Source organism: Carcharodon carcharias, chromosome 5, assembly GCF_017639515.1.
Source record: "Carcharodon carcharias isolate sCarCar2 chromosome 5, sCarCar2.pri, whole genome shotgun sequence".
In the NCBI taxonomy this organism is placed as follows: domain Eukaryota; kingdom Metazoa; phylum Chordata; class Chondrichthyes; order Lamniformes; family Lamnidae; genus Carcharodon; species Carcharodon carcharias.
Genome location: NC_054471.1, coordinates 96,909,093 through 96,925,233, shown reverse-complemented (window position 1 = coordinate 96,925,233; position 16,141 = coordinate 96,909,093). Strand labels below are relative to the sequence as shown.

Here is a 16,141-nt window from a genome sequence, read left to right as displayed (position 1 = left end):
GTCAGATCAACAAACATGGTTTATAGGTCCATGTTCTGTTCTTGGAATTTCTCCTGGAGCTGTCTCACTGCAAACACCATGGGAAGAATTTTTGGGTGGGGGGAGGTGGGGGGCTCGCTCTCCGACATGTAAAATAGCGCGTGGTGATGTCAGATGGGTGTCCTGATGTCACCTAGCATCATTTAGATTTTCAGTTCAGCAGGCGCAAAGCCAACTCGGCTGTGCGTCTGCCGAACTGTCAAAGGCCTATTAAGGCCACTTAAAAGCAATTAAAGTAATAAACTGAGCTGCCCGTCCAACCTTAAAGTTGGCGGCAGGCGTAGAGCCCAGGCGACTTTTGCATTTTTCATGGAACTTCATCCACGGGCAGGATTAGGTTTCATGAACAGTTTATAAATTTAATAAATTTTTCCATTAATGTTCATTGACATGTCCCAGTTTATGTGACACGTGAGGGAGCATATCCTAAAATTTTTTTATTTTCTTTATTTAAATTTTTGAAATTTAAACTAATCTCCCAAGCCTCAGGGAGATTTCTGCGCTCTTTTGTGTGCATGCGTGAAAGAGCACAGGCTCCAATTCAGGGAATCCCCCCGTCCCCACAGGGTGCGCTCAGCGCTTCTGGGCAGGCATCACACTGGGTGGGCCGTAAAATGGCAGCACTGCGCTGATTGGGTTCGCGCCCATCCCTGCCCCAGCACCCGCACAACCCACCTCGACGGGGAAATTTCTGCCCCATATCAGTGGTTTCTCAACCTTTTTTGAAACTGCAATGACTCAATGGCTGCAAACCCTGGTTGCGATATTAATAAGGATTCTGGCAAATATCTGGCAAGGGCTGAGATTCCTCTATGACTGTCACAACATTAGCGAGTTCCTTTCATTTGTACAGGTGGACAATGGAGGCATCTTTGTATTCCTGCAGGATGGTTCCTTGTTCCCACATAGACTGAAAAAGTTCAGTGAACTTCTTGACCAGGCACTGAACTCCAGCCTTGTAGATCTCAGCTGGGATAACACCAGCTCCTGGAGCTTTGCTGCTGGGCAGGAGCTGCAGATCACCAGGTGTGGGAAGAGGTCATCAGTAAAAACTGGGTTAGCTGTTGAACAGGAATGGCCTTCTCTTGCTAAAGATATGTGTTCTTAATCAGCACCAGTTTCTCGCCTCCCTAATCATAACTAACGTTTTGGATTCCAGCCCGATTTGTGGAATTTTATGCTCTCCCTTATGGAGAGTTTGGTTTGGGGTGGGGGGAGGGCGGGTGGCATCATTTATTCCAGCGGGAGGGGACCCTGCCACCTTCTTGCCCCCTTCACGATTAAGTCTGCCAATTGAGGCCTTAAGTGGGCAATCAGTGCCCAATTAAAGGCCTCTTCCCTATGGCACTGATAGTAACCCAATGGTGGCAGACCTGTCACCACGCGGGGTGCACGACGTGTAAGCCTGTGTGGGTTGCTTGTGGTCTGCTAGGGTGGGGAGGTTCCCCTGTTCAAAGCAGTGCCTGATCAAGGGATCTGGCATCGGGAAGGAGCCAGGGTGGGGTGCTGCTGACAGCCATCTGCCTGCCTTTGCTGTCAATCCCCTAATCACCTCTTCCCCCCCATGATCCTCACCAGCCAAAACCCCTCAAACCATCACTTACCTGTGGCTTGGGTCACTATGTGATCTTGGGCCTCCAGTGGGTGCCATTCCAACTGCAGCCACCACCTCCCCAGTGGTGCCGCTGAGGAAAAGAGCCACCAGCCTCTGAATGGCTGGCAATTCTCAGCAGGTGGACTTCTTGCCCTCAAGGTCCTGATCCCGTGGGAGGCCCGCCAGTGGCCTGTCAATTGCCTGATTTTTGTGTTTCGGTGTAGCAATTTTCTAACAGTTTGATAGAAGTTTTCACTCATCATAGGTTAAGAATAAGTCTGTACACTTCTGATAATTTAGTGGCTAGATAGTGGAAGAAATAATGACCTCTCCCCCTCTCACCACCAGTGAGGCCTGGGCTAGCATGAGATATTTACAGCATAACAACAAAGTTTAGTCTTAAGTTACTCTTACCATGTTCATTCAAATAAATATTCCTGCAGCTCACGTGACCCTTGTAGGTACTCATACTGCATGTTACATTTTTTGTGTTTTGGTGCAAGTCTGTCTTACATTTGAAAATATATGGATAATGTTGGCAGGTTCACATAGAACTGACAACATTAAAAAAAATCCTGGACATAGGAAGTAAATAAAACAACCAATATTGAAAACTGTGAAACAAGGACTTTTAGCTCTTGGTGTGCAACAACACTTACAAACCTCTGTACTCACTCAGGCATTTTTCAATTGAACAATGTGTCTGTAGTTTTCATGTCAGGATACAAAATTCTTAGTGAAAAATGGCAGGCCAGTATTCATGCAGTGATGCCATTTCCATTTAATCTAAAGTTACAGGTCAAAGTTGTGCTTGGAAAAATATTCAAAATAAACAAAAGTCTATTCGTGTCAATTATCAGAAGAAAATACTGTGCTTGTGCAAATATGTGGTACGCCATAAAGGAACAACAGGAATATCATACATTAGTTTTCAATGAACTACTAAAATAAAAGGCTTCATTACTTTGCAAGGCCACTCTGTCAGAGTCTATTTCTTAATTGCCTTCAATAAAGAGTACAATTTCTGGCTAGCTGTTTAATCATGTCCATTAGCTAATCAACTGGTGTTATGACCTTGAAATCCAAAATTCTATAAAAGCATGACTACTAGCACACAAACATTATTACAAAATTTTGAAATCAAAGGGACAGCTTTTTATGCAAGATATTTTTCTGCTTTGAATATTTTCGGTAGTAGCAATACTACATCAGCCAAAAAAGGTCATCAGTGAACAAACTACAACAAGATCAATTTATAAAACAGGCCTAAATTTCAATCGTTCATAAATTTCTAAGCTTCTTTTATTAACTTTCTCACCCAGAAAAAAATGGGTCTATATTTATGTATTTTTCTGAGAGATAGTGAAATCATTACAAAAATGGAGTTCCTGTCATCACTTTGACCAACTTTCAGATTGGGTGTAATTTTATATTCATAAATTCAAACTCATAAATCAATGTCCCCGATATAACATTAAATGTTAAATAACACGCAATCAGCAATGTCAAAGATCCACTAATATACAAAGCATGTTCAGCAGACTCCTTCTCTGCCACACTTGTTCTGAAAACTATGGGTGGTGGGGGAAGGGTGCCTTGGTTTCCAGAGGATTCATGACCCTAAGGAGGGACCCTCCAGCAGCACATCACTTCTGCTCCTTTTGTCAATTACTTTGAATCTGTGTCCTCAATATTTAATCCTGTGCATACACCTCAGGATCTTGAATACCTCCATCAAGTCTCCTCTCAGCCTTCTCTAATCCAAGGAAACGGTTCCAACCTCTCCAATCTATCTCCATTGCTACAGTTTTTTTTGATCCCTGGAATCATTCTTGTGAATCTTCTTTGTACTCTCCCCAAAGCCTTCACATCCTCCCTCAAGCATGGCACCCAGAACAGGATGTAGTACTCCAGATGAGGCCTAACTAGTGTCCGACACAAGTTCAACATGACCTCCTTACTCTCATACTCAAAGTTATCCCTCTGATCGCTGAGGCATGTCTGCCTGCCTGGCCCCAGCACAACAAATTTCTCACCTCCCCTTTCGAGCTACCTCAACACTGAGGCGCCCTCTCAATCTCCTTGCAGCTCCAGCAGCTGCCAACTTCCAGTCGCGATGACGAAACTGCAGAGCTACTGGCTCTCTGATTAGGCTGACAATGTGGACAGCCAGCCTGGCATCCTTAGAGGTTGTCCAGGCAGCAGCCTCTTAATTGGCCGCCGCCAAGAAGATTGTCGACACATTCCCGCTGGTCACCTGCACGGGGTCAGGACCCACATATAGTCCTGAAGCCAGGAAATATCCCAGCCAATGTACTGAAAAGAAAGGGGAAAGAAACATTCTACTGAGGCAGGCAGAGAGAGAGGGAAAAAATTTAAATTAAAAGAGGGCGCGTGCAAATACCAGTTGAGCAGGATGGATATCTTATTGTGGGTTATAAAACAATGCTCTAGGTAACATGGACTTTTCAGTATAGGAAAACAAACATAAGCAAGTTTACTGCATGGCTGGATGATTGGTGCAGAAGGAATTGTTCACATACCTGGAACCAGTTCTGAGACTGCAGTGGCTTGTACAGGATAAACTGGTTCCATCTGAACAAAACTAAGGCTAATGCCCTTGCTGGGAAATTAACTAGTTCTGCAAGATACAGTTTAAATGAAGCTTGGGTGTCTGGATGGAAAGTTGAAAATCTACCCAGAATTATCTTTCCTCATCCTATTTGCATTCTTTCCCCAAAGTAAAGATGACTGGAATAATCGCCGTTCACAATTATGATGTTATAAAAAATAATAATGCAAATTTTGATTTCACAAGTTTCTTTAAAGATTAACTTGATTTTTTAGTTGCTGACTCAACATTGTTCCTGCTTCTTCATTATGTGGTTAACTTCTAAACTCCCACAATAGCTAGATATAGATATCCTGCATCAATATGCCCATGATGTGGATACATTCAGCTTCATCTGAGCTCTGAGTTCAATACTACTGACATTTTGAAGCACAAAGAGAGAAGCAGCATGAAGCTAAAGAGAATGACTGATACAAATTTGTGAAATTAAAGCAAATGTGTCACTCACATTTGAAACCTGGGCAAAAATTGTCCACATTGTTTCTATCGGACGAAACAGGACCAAACTGATCATAAAAAAATTATGAAATTTTACTGGTGTTGGACCATATTGACATGAAAAGAAATCCAAAACTCTATTCTTTTGCCATGTTTAAAAAATGGATTTTCTGCTGAATCAACAAGATGGCTGCTACAAGTCACATGACCACAGGGTTGGCCCTTTGTGCTGGGAACTACCCCCAGCAGTTACAAGAACAAAATAATTCCTCTCTCAGCCTTTGAAATCTTACACCCCAATGTACGGGCCCCTTGTGATCAACAAAAGCAGAGGAAGTGCAGACAAACTGGCTCCACAACTTGAAGTATCACAAGAGAGAGAAATTGGAACTTTTTAAGTCTACAGAGCTACTAACAGACTCATTTCACACCTGGGACTGTCCAGGCCTATTTCAAAAGGGGACCATTGAAGGAACAATGGAATTCTGGCCAGAAGCACAGAAACTGATTGTTAAGCTGCAATTAACCATTAATGGTCCATGTCACATGACCCAAGCCTGTGGTCTTTTGGACAATTTTAACATTACATCTTTGGACTCACAAGCAGACTACTGTTCTAACATCAACTGGAAAGGACTCCAAAAGCCCAGCCGAGCAAGCTATCGATTACCATTGCTCAGCTCCTTGAATCCTGTTTGATTTTTAAAAGTCTCTGATCAACACCTACCAAGCAGTCTAAGTGTAGAAAGTCCAGTGTGATGGAGCACCATTTATTTCAAAGATTTTCGTGATGTCGTCACCAACTCATTGAGACTGAACTCAGCCATGGAGGAAACACCCTCTGGACTTTAACTTCTCGGGACTCTGGAAATCATATGAACTAATATCCACTTCTGTGGATATATATGTATATGTAAATATGTAATGGAGTGGGAAGTTGCAAACACTCCTCCCCTGGGTTTTGAATGTGGAATAAACTAACCTTCTGAATTAACCATAACCCGAGTTTACTGTGAGTAATTAGTAAATTGGATCTCACAAACCGAGGGTTTGGGAAGACACGACACTACATACTTTAAAAATAACTCAAAACACCTTCTGCTTATGGACAGTTGGTGAGAGGAAAGAGTACAGTTTACCTGTAACTCTCCCGTCAGTAACACTGGAAAAGAAAACACTGTGTTCAAAAACTGCTTGCTGGTAATTTGTGCATATATGCAGATGTCGTTGATTGGACGGGCAGCGTAAATTTCAAGTTAATTAGGTCTTTAATGTCCTTAATAGGCCTTTCAATTATCAGCAGACACACAGCAGACTCTGGCGCACGCCCACAGAGCGAAATATTGTGAGAGTGTGCAATGACATCGGGATGCACATCTGACGTCATCGCGCATCATATTATGTTCCGGCATGTCGGGTGGGTGCCCGCATGCCAAAGGTAAAGTTCAGGCTTATAAAACCAATGGCCCAGCTCTACTTGCTTTTCCCACCCAGGAAACAGCCATGCTATTCCATTAAACCAAAATGTGTGACTCTGTGTGTAAACAACAATATCAACAACCCCAATGTTCCAATACATTCTTCTATTCTAGCCAATAAAGCTTTCACTGACATCACAGGATGGATGTGTCATTCATTTTAGGAAAAGTAGTAAAGATGTGACTTGACAGCACTTTGTGTTCAGTTATACATTAAGAGGTGAAGTTTGATTAATAGCGTATGCTTTTAAACACTCTTTTCAAGTCATTCCACCACACAAAGCGAATATCAATATATGTCCATTCATTCACAATAAAAAATAAATTTGGGGAAAAAACCTTAAAAATGCCAACAAAGCAGAAATTGGAGCAGCATTTTCAAACCTAACTAAACTTGCATTATAAGCAGTGCATGGAAGTTTTGCTTGTTTCTGGAACAGAAGCCAAGAAGTATGTTGGGAGCCTGAAGTATAACCTACAGGGCCAAGACAAAAACAATCTTACCAGGAGAGTTGAAAGGTGAAAAAGTGTTGGGTCTAAGTGAAGTAGTCTTAAAGAGTTGCTACATGTTTGTGATTTATTAGCTTAAACACATATGTCAATACACAATTTAAAAAATTACAGTGCAAACAGAAAATACAGACTTTCATCCTCGTTCCTTTGGGACTTAAATGAATTATTGCCAAGCTAACAATTAGCTTTGCACAAAGTCTAAATGGTAGTAATGTTTTTGTGAATTTATTCATCAATAATTCATTCATGTATGTTCTAACCTTGGCTCATTTTCTGCTGATGCTTCATCCTGAGCCATTTTCTTGACAGCCTTTGCCAGTGGTGGTTTGCCATTGCCTTCCGCTCATAGAGACAGGGCAAGGAGCTAGGTCCCAAGTCTATCTCAGCCAGAACAGGAATTGAAACTGCGCTGTTGGCATTATTCTGAACCACATGCTAACCATCTAGCCAACTGAGATAACCGGTCCCTTTCAGCAACAATACAACTGCACAAGAATGACCTTTACCAAACTGGAGGCAGAAACAATTTAAACAGAACAAACCAGAGAAGAAGAAACAAAAGTACAAGTAGATCAAATCTACCAGTACCAAGTCAGCCACAGGCCACAGTTTGGAAAGCCTTGTTGTTGCATTGCAAAATCCTTTTTTACCCAGAAGAAAGCACAGTTCAAAGGGTTACCAGCTACATGTCTGAACTATCAAAATTGGAAAATGTACTTACTTGGCTTTGCACTAATCAGAATCTTTTCTCCAGAATGTGGTGGAGTAAATCTATTTTTCTCTCCCAGGTCCTCACTGTTCCCAAATTCTACCACTTCGACCTGCTTTAGCGGTACACTCCACTTAAGCAAATACCTCAGACCAGAGGGCATTATTCCGCTGCTGTCATGCTGGGCACTGAAATAGAAATCAGACAGGTAAATAGATTATCAGGTAAAACTATTTACCTTGGTAAAACAGGAACAAAATCTGTGATGCTGGAAATCGCCTAGCAAATATAAATGGTTTACTAAGCTAGAAACAATTAGGGAGTGCAATAAATGTCGGCATTGTTAGTGACACCCATGAATGAATATATTAAAAGGAGCATTAAAAACACACACTTTGGCCTGGGTTTTGCAGCGACAATAAATGGTGGGATTATCAGTGCTAACCATTATTAAGGGGTAAATCAGGAAGTAATTTCCAGCATCCACACATGAGCAATTAAATGAGGAAATCAGGAAGTTGCTGTCCAATTGGCTTGCTCCTCCACAAGCTTCTCTACACCAGTACCTTGCCAAGAGATCCAACATTCAAATACATGAAAGGCACGAAATTTCAGTAACTAGCCATTCATTTCATTCAATTATATGTGCTCTGCCTAAAGGCTTCATAATAAGTGGTTTTCCTTGGCAGTTTGTGTCAGTGGTGGTTTGCCATGGCCTTTCACTCTCAAGGAGGCAGGTCCCAAGTCTGCCTCAGTTCAAACAGGAATCAAACTCACATTGTTGACATTAATCTGAACCACATGCAAGCCATCTAGCCAACTGAGCTAACCAGCCCCTGCCCAGCCATTAGATACCCAATAAAGATGGCAGAAAAACTTAGGGTTTGACCATTGAATTGCAAATGAATTTTTAATTACACAATATGTCATAATTACTGCCAAACAATCTCCGAGGCAGTGAAAATTTACTTTTATAAATGTGGAGTCTCATTCCTGAAAATTTTAATAATGCTGGTGATTTTTAAAGTTTTTTTTCCTTTTCTCTTGATTTCTTTACCCCTCTCTTATCCTTTCTTTTTCCCTCATTCTTTGTTTTGATTTCTATAAGTGATTTGACATTGAATTAGATATAAGAAACTTCCTGGTGTAGATTCTAAGGGAAAGAAATTAGTTTGCATTGCGCCACTTCAAATGACACTATGCAGACTAGGTCGATTTTCCAGGGGCAGATAACGCTGCAAGATGTTACCTGTATAGCTTGCGTGGGGTTCTCAAATGATATGAATGAAGACCCATGCAAGTCATGCAGCCTGTAGCACTGCTGCTCCCAAGGAATCAATACAAATCTGCATAGCTTGAAAAAATGCTATGCAAACAAATTTCTAGTCAGCCATGTTTCAGTAAGGATTCTTCAATATGATTGGTCCAGGAAACACACTGTTGTTTGCCCTGGTTAGGCAGGTCCCAAGTCCCTGTTGCTGCTTTGACTATCTGGTAACCACAAATCGCAGTGCAAAAACTCTCACAAATTTTGTGGGGAAGTGTACATCTAATAACCAACTATATCATTTGAACAATCTTAAATGTTTCTTTCAGGATGATGTTCAGAACTCTGAAATCCCTATGCTTTTATGGAACTACAAAGTATTTGAAACGGATCCTTGAGTTTTCCTGGCTCACTATTACAGCGAGGGGTAAATAAGATGTCCTAATCACTGAGTAAATCTTAAATTAACAACATTCAAATACTGCAGATTAAAATAGCAACCATACTGAGCTGTAACAGAAGCTAAAAACTCGTATAGGATTTCTTGACATTCATACAAACCAGCAAGGAAGCCTCTCACCTGGGAAATCCTTTTTGAATATTTCTGGGGCCATTCTTGGCTATAATTCAATTTCCTATATGACCAGGAGTTGAAGGTCTGCAAATGTACTACATCAACACCTGTGGCTTCACTGCTCAGTGGATCAAAGCTTGAATAATTTTTCAGCCAGCAAACAGGCACATTAATTCGCAATAATTTGAAACGACTTTATACTTTGAAACGTGAGCTAGGATTGGATAACTGAGGCAAATCTCAGTGCAACATCGAAATGCAGCAGGCATCAGTCAGGACAAAATAGCAAACATGACATTGCAATGACAAAAATTGTGAAACAAGGAATTCAAAAGATTCTCCAGGCTGTAGGTTAAAAAAAAGTCAAGCAACTTGTGAAAATTAAACTTATCCAAGAGAGACAAGGAAGTTTCTGATGATGAGAACAGAAGTGAAGGTTGGATCACAGTGAGATTTAGGAGAAAGAGGGAGGCAGTGAGAATGTTATTGCACCATTTTGAGGGATACAGTTTTTAAAGAAATAGTATCCCTCATTTCTCATTCTTAGAGGTCACTTCATATTTTTATGTTGAAACTGAATAAGCACAAAAGGGTATTACTATTTTCACAATGTTGAAATGAACAGAAGCACACTTACTCAACAGCAACAACTATACTAATTCTATGAAAGAAAAAAGATTTAATACATATTGAAGCTACATTTGACAGTACATACCGAGAGCTGACTGTAGCACACATAAGTACATCATTCAACATGAACAAACGTCGCTCTTTCGTTTTCACCATTTCTCCTTTCTCATTGTAAACCGATTCCACCATGTCATCGGACCTTATGAGGTATCTGTTTCCACTCCGAAGAAGCTGTATTGATAGAGAAGTAGGATGTAAATGACCTATAAAGACACACGACATGTAGTCCAGACAACAGAAACTAAAACTACAGGCATAAAATTCATTAACCATGAAACTTTCTCAACACAATGGGCCAGATCTTGCTGGAACAGGGCATCTCACAGCTTGGCCCATTCGACATTTTCTTGCGTCCTTCAGTCTGAAAATGTTTTGCACCATAACTTGCTGCAAGTGCGAGTTGATAGTGAGTGAAATGGGTGATCCGAGACCTCAGTAAATGGCAGAATCAATAATGTATCTCCTTAACTCATGAGATTTAAGAGTTGAGAGAGGAGAAAAATGACAGAAAAGCAGGGCAAGTTGGAGTCAAGGACAGAAAGGGAAAGCAAGATTGGATTGAGAGGGAGGAAAAAAAGGCAAAGAAAAGTATGAAAAATAGAATTTAAAAAATATTTTAACAATTGACTATGCAGCAGCAACGAGACTGAACTATTTAAATTGTTTCAATTCTAGGCCAGAGAGCTCAATCACCATTGTAGTAACAATAATCATGTTGTTAAAAGAGTACTTACATGCTTCATTACCAGACTTATCTTTCTGGAGCAAGTTACATGGACAATTAATGTGCAAATCCGACAAGTGGCTTAGAATAACAGAGAAGCTAAGGGGAAGATGCTGCGTGTACAAAGCAAACACTGGAGCAGTGTAAATCAATTAGCCAGTGCCAGAGATTTCCAACTCACAGTGTATCTCTAAATTGCCTGACGTTGCCCGTCAGTTTTTTGCATTAATTAGTGTGTCGTTACACATGGTTATTTTTTTTCCCCAAGCAATTTAAAACAACTAAACAATCAAGGCATATAGCTGTGAGTGTGCTGAGGATAAAAAATTCACTGAAGTTTCAACACTGCTGCTCTAAAATTTTCTTCCTGGGGGCAACCCGGAAGCCAAACCCAAAAATCTACCCAATGTTGTACCCATTTAACTGATGTCAGGTTACACCCAAACATCCTCATCTCACTAGAATATAGTGTGAAAAGAGCATGAATCAGCGTAAACAATCAAGATCCAAGCACAGCAACAAACTTACAGCAATATATTTCCTCTAAGTTACTACTCATTTAACCGTCATTCATGCACATCAGCATGTTTAGGAAGCTTTTGAATTTTTAAATGTGATTTAATACTGATGCCATAAAAATGCATCGAAAGAAAGAGAAAATACAGATCAGAACTTAGTAAGGATAAACTTAAAGAAAACCCTCAAATAATGGCCATAAAACACCAAAGGTATGATCTGGTTTCCTGCTGCAACGCTGAATGACGCCCAATAGAATTGGAGGTGATTCACGTTTCGCCATTGTGGCAATGGCCAGTTTTATAGATGGGGTTTCAATTGAGCAGCGAGTTTGATGGATGGACGAAAAAGATCAAGAAGAGTTGAGCATATTGTAGGCACATGCGCAACTCACCTGTGCTCAAAATTCAAGGATTCTTTTAAACAAGGTAATTGTTTTTTGTCCAGATTACGGGTGTCACTAGGAGCAGAGGGGCTGCATCTGAGGATACTGATGGAATTAAGGGTGGAAGTTGTGGAGGCACTGGCCATAATTTTCCAGTCTTCCTTAGATATAGGGGTGGTGGCAGACAACTAGAAAATAGCAAATGTTGCATCCTTGTTCAAAAAATGGTGCAAGGGTAAAGCCAGAAACTACAGACAAGTCAGTTTAATATCGTCCTTAGGAAAATGTTTAGCAATGATAATCTAGAACAAGATTGACTGCCACTTGGACAAGTGCAGATTCATTAGGGAAAAGCAATCAGGATTTCCTAAAGGCAAATTGTGACTAACTTGATTGAGTTTTTGATGAGGTAATAGAGATATGGTTGATGAGGTTAATGCAGTTGATGTGGTATATTTGGACTTCCAAAGGGCATTTTTTTGAAATGCCACATAATGGGCTTCAATTTTGCTGGTTAAGTCTATGAAATAAAAGGGACAGTGGCTGCCACATGAGGCTTTCTCACAGGTCAGCAGCAAGCACCCTGGCTTCACTGCTGACCAAAAAACATATATAGCAGCAATATAACCCCTTGCACATTTCACACAAAGACCAAAGAACCAATTCTTACAATTCCTTTTCAACCTAGATTTTTTCCATAACCTCATTTTTGGTATAGTCTTGGATAATTTAAATTCTATCATCATGTGACTTCAGGGCATTTCTGCTAAGTCCATCAACAGTAATTTTCAGTGTTTAAGAATGAAGCAGGTATCTACAAAATGCTGGATCACTTTTAACATAACCTTCAGTGTTGATGGTTTTTTCAAAATGAAACTTCAGTGTTTCCTTTCATTCCCTTCTTTCTGAACAAAAGATACTGGGTGGTGAAAACAATAAAGACTTAAATGGCAAAACACCAAAAGAAGACTGACCGGGGGTGGGGGAAAAGAAGACTGACCGGGGGTGGGGGAAAAAAGGAAGTGCTAAGAGAGTTAAGTAAACATGTGGTAGAAGAGCAGTGTTTTGGGAAGGGTTTTAAAGGCAGTGAATAATAGAGAAGAGGTGGAGGAAATTGTAGATGGAACTTACAATTAGAAAATAAGGTGACTGAAGGCTCTGAATATTGTAGTTACATTAGGAAAACACGTTATTGGTTAAAATAATTGCAATGCAGAAATAATATTTGAAATTTTTACAAGAAATCTAGGTATTGGGTTGTTATTTTCTTTTTATTCAGTGCAGTCAAAAGTCAGATGGAGTAAATGACTGCACAATGTAGAATTTAATCCATGTGAGACAGAAAGCTCATGGTGTCTATTTTACATTGACAACCTCAAAGGGAAACATACTTTTCCAACAGTTCACACTTTTCCCAGGTCTCATATCAGTTTGAGCTCAGATTGTTATACTATAGCCAAACATTTATTTGACAGCAAAGGCTACAGAAATTTTCCCTTACAAGACTTTGATTTTCTTTAAAAGCTGCATACATATTTTGAAAAACATTTTTGTCAGTACAAACAAACTTGCACATCCTTCATTTGATTCTCGTTAATTGGCCACTGGTGAGGTGACTAGACAATGTCACAATTTGACAACATCTTCGGGAGTTGCAGCAGGGCTTTAAGTTACAGTGGATCAAGTTTTACATGTACAAATTACAGTTCTGTATTCCCATATGCTACAGATACATACATTACTAAATTATACATGGTCAGCTTGTGATTTTCCAACCATTAGTTTGAATGAGCAAAAGTTATGGGCTGGGGTGAAGCAATTTTGTACTTATGTACCTCCCATACATGCTGGCAGTGCAGAGGATGAATCTTTGCTGTGACTGGTAGATCTTTTGATGGGAAGTCACACATTTTCCAAGAGTGAGGAGCTTGGATATTGAGCAATGAACATTGGGGCTAATGGATACTAGGTCATTTGTTGAAGTGAATAGTTAATGAATATTGGGATTGGGGTCATTTGAAGAGGTAGGGAGTAGGCGGAGACTTTTTAAATCAATTTCTGGCTGTCTCCATGTTCTAGAAGTGGAGTTCCATGAAACAAAGACTCCTCATTTATTAAATTTATTCCTGGCTTTCTTGTTGTCTGATGTAATGGATTGAGGCTGCGCTTACACATTCATTAAGTCCCAGCTGGCTTCCTGCTGAATTTTAAGAGGAAACATCTATTTAGTTTTTCCATTGAAAAATACACATTGATGTATTCCTAGATGCCCCTCTGCCCAATTTAATGAAAAGAGCCAGGATGGGAGCAAAGATGGGACCCAAGCTTGAAGGGGCATCACATCAAGCAACACCTAAAATCAGGTGCCAGCCAGTGGCTTCCGAGTCAGAAGGCTGTTCTTTCAAGTTCCATTCCAAAACCACGAGCACATAATTTAGGGTGGCATTTCAGCATAGCATTGACGGAGTGCTGCACTGTTGAATGTGTCACCTTTCTGATGAAGCATTAAACTGAGGCCTCCAGATGCCCTCTTAGATAGTTTTCTTTTTATTCGGCGTCATTGGCTAGCCAGCAATTTTGTTACCCATACCCAATTGCCCTGGAGGTGGTGGTGAGAGAATTCATTGAACCTCTGCCAGAGATCTGTTTGCATTTGTCAAAGAGAAAGGACATTCTCCACAGCCAATATTTCTCTCTCAACTAATACCATTAAAAATAAATAAATTTTTATTTTTTCATTTTTTAATTCTTATTTTTCATCTACTTATTTTTATCTGTATTTATTTTCATTTTTATTCATTGTTTTATCTCCACCTTTAATTCTATTTTCAATCTTTTTTCCCCACCACCATCCCACCTGCCCCCATCCCACCCCACCAAGGCTATCTGCCACTTGTTCATGTTGTTCTTTCCAGGGTGTGTACCCTTGACTGGCTATTATCATATTCTGCTTTCTGACCTTAATGCCACCATCAGCACCTCCTTTAGCCAGTACCACTATCATTAATGCCCCTTTGTCCTTTTGTCCATGAAATCTCTGGCAATCTCTCCTCTGCCCCCACCTACCACCAACCTTTTATCCAACTTCACCTGCTCCAGGCACCACCCCCGCCCCCACCCCCCCCCCCCCCCCCACGCCCCCTTAAACAGTATAAATTTCACCACATTTTACTTCTCTTTAGCTCTGAAGAGGAATCACCTGGACTCGAAATGTTAACTGTTTTTTCTCTCCACAGATGCTGTTAGACCTGCTGAATTTTTCCAGCATTTTCTGTTTTTGTTTCCGATTTCCAGCATCTGCAGTATTTTGCTTTTACCATTAAAAACAGATTATTATTTGTCATTTAGTGTATTGCTGTTTGAGATCTCATATACAAATTGGTTGCCTTTTTTTTAAGATTACAACAGTGACTACACTTAAAAATGTACTTTATTGGCTATTAAGTACATTGGATGAGTTGAGGCAATGAAAGGTACGCTGTAAGTATAAATTCTTTGCTTCAACAGCATGTGATAGGGATTTCCCAGAGCCAGTCAACTTATGACATTGGAGGCAGGTGCCAGATTGGAAGGATGGCAGCAGAACTGCCACCACAGTACTACTTAGGCCTAAAGTGGCAAACAGGGCCCAATGTTCAGTCAGGCAACAGTTGAAATTGCCAAGATGTAAAACAGAAACATCAGGTTGGACTAATGAGCGTCGTCCATCAACAAAGCAGAAGGCAGCAAGGCCTCCCTAATCAGGGCTGTGAAAGGAAAATAAAAGATCAGGGAATGTATTGGCTGTCAAAGGTGTTACGAGCCAAGCAGAACTAGAAATTTCAAGCTGGAGGGTCTAAAGGGAGAGATTGGGTTGGGGAATGAGGCTGAAGGTCCAGGCACAGCTTCCAAGGCAGAATAGAGGTCAAGAGAGGAGCACATTTAAGGAGCTTAACAACCTCAAAGGGAAAAATTAGACAAAGGAAAGAAAGTGGAGGAAGAAAAAAAATTAAGCATTTTTTAAAAAGTGTCTAATGATGCACAGAGCAGATGTTACAGAGAAAGCTGTGGCTGGGATGAGCATGCTTCACACCGGGCTGTCGCCTGACAGGAAACTATTACAGGTCACTGTCCAGATTAACATTGGAAATCCTATTAAAAGCACCATCTGCTGGCATCACAGGGGAATGTAACAGATAAATCTGGACATCTCACAGACTATGGTGAACAGGAACAGACTGTTCAATCCAACTGATCTGTGCTGGGTTTATGCCCTATGTGAACCTCCTCCCACCCTACTTTATCTAACACTATCATCATAAAATTCTAACATTGGAATGCCCCTGGGAACCATTTGCATCAAAGTTTTAAATGAAGCATGAGACCTATGTAAAAATGTAAGGTGTTATTGTAGATGGTGTCACGTTAGCAAATGTCTTTGTTACGGCCACGTGAGGAGGGGTAAAAATGACTCCCCCGTCCTGCCACTCCAAGTCTGATGTAACAGGGTTCTTTTTGTGAATTTGTAAGAATGAAAGAATTTACTCAATGTCTGCGCTTAACCATTTTTGTGCTGATTGCAAAGAAACTAGTCTGGCAGGGA

General features: G+C 40.6%; 1 protein-coding gene across 5 annotated transcripts in view; it reads right to left on the bottom strand.

The window, feature by feature from the left end:
• Nucleotides 1-16,141, bottom strand: part of arhgef10 (Rho guanine nucleotide exchange factor (GEF) 10) — a 397,136-nt gene that overhangs the window by 135,405 nt on the left and 245,590 nt on the right. For all 5 annotated transcript variants that reach the window (XM_041187543.1, XM_041187546.1, XM_041187548.1 and 2 more), the window contains 2 exons: nucleotides 9,960-10,105; nucleotides 7,416-7,591 (listed from right to left, as the gene is read on the bottom strand). In XM_041187543.1, coding sequence (XP_041043477.1) covers nucleotides 7,416-7,591; nucleotides 9,960-10,105 — 322 coding nt within the window. The remainder of the gene's footprint in view (nucleotides 1-7,415; nucleotides 7,592-9,959; nucleotides 10,106-16,141) is intronic.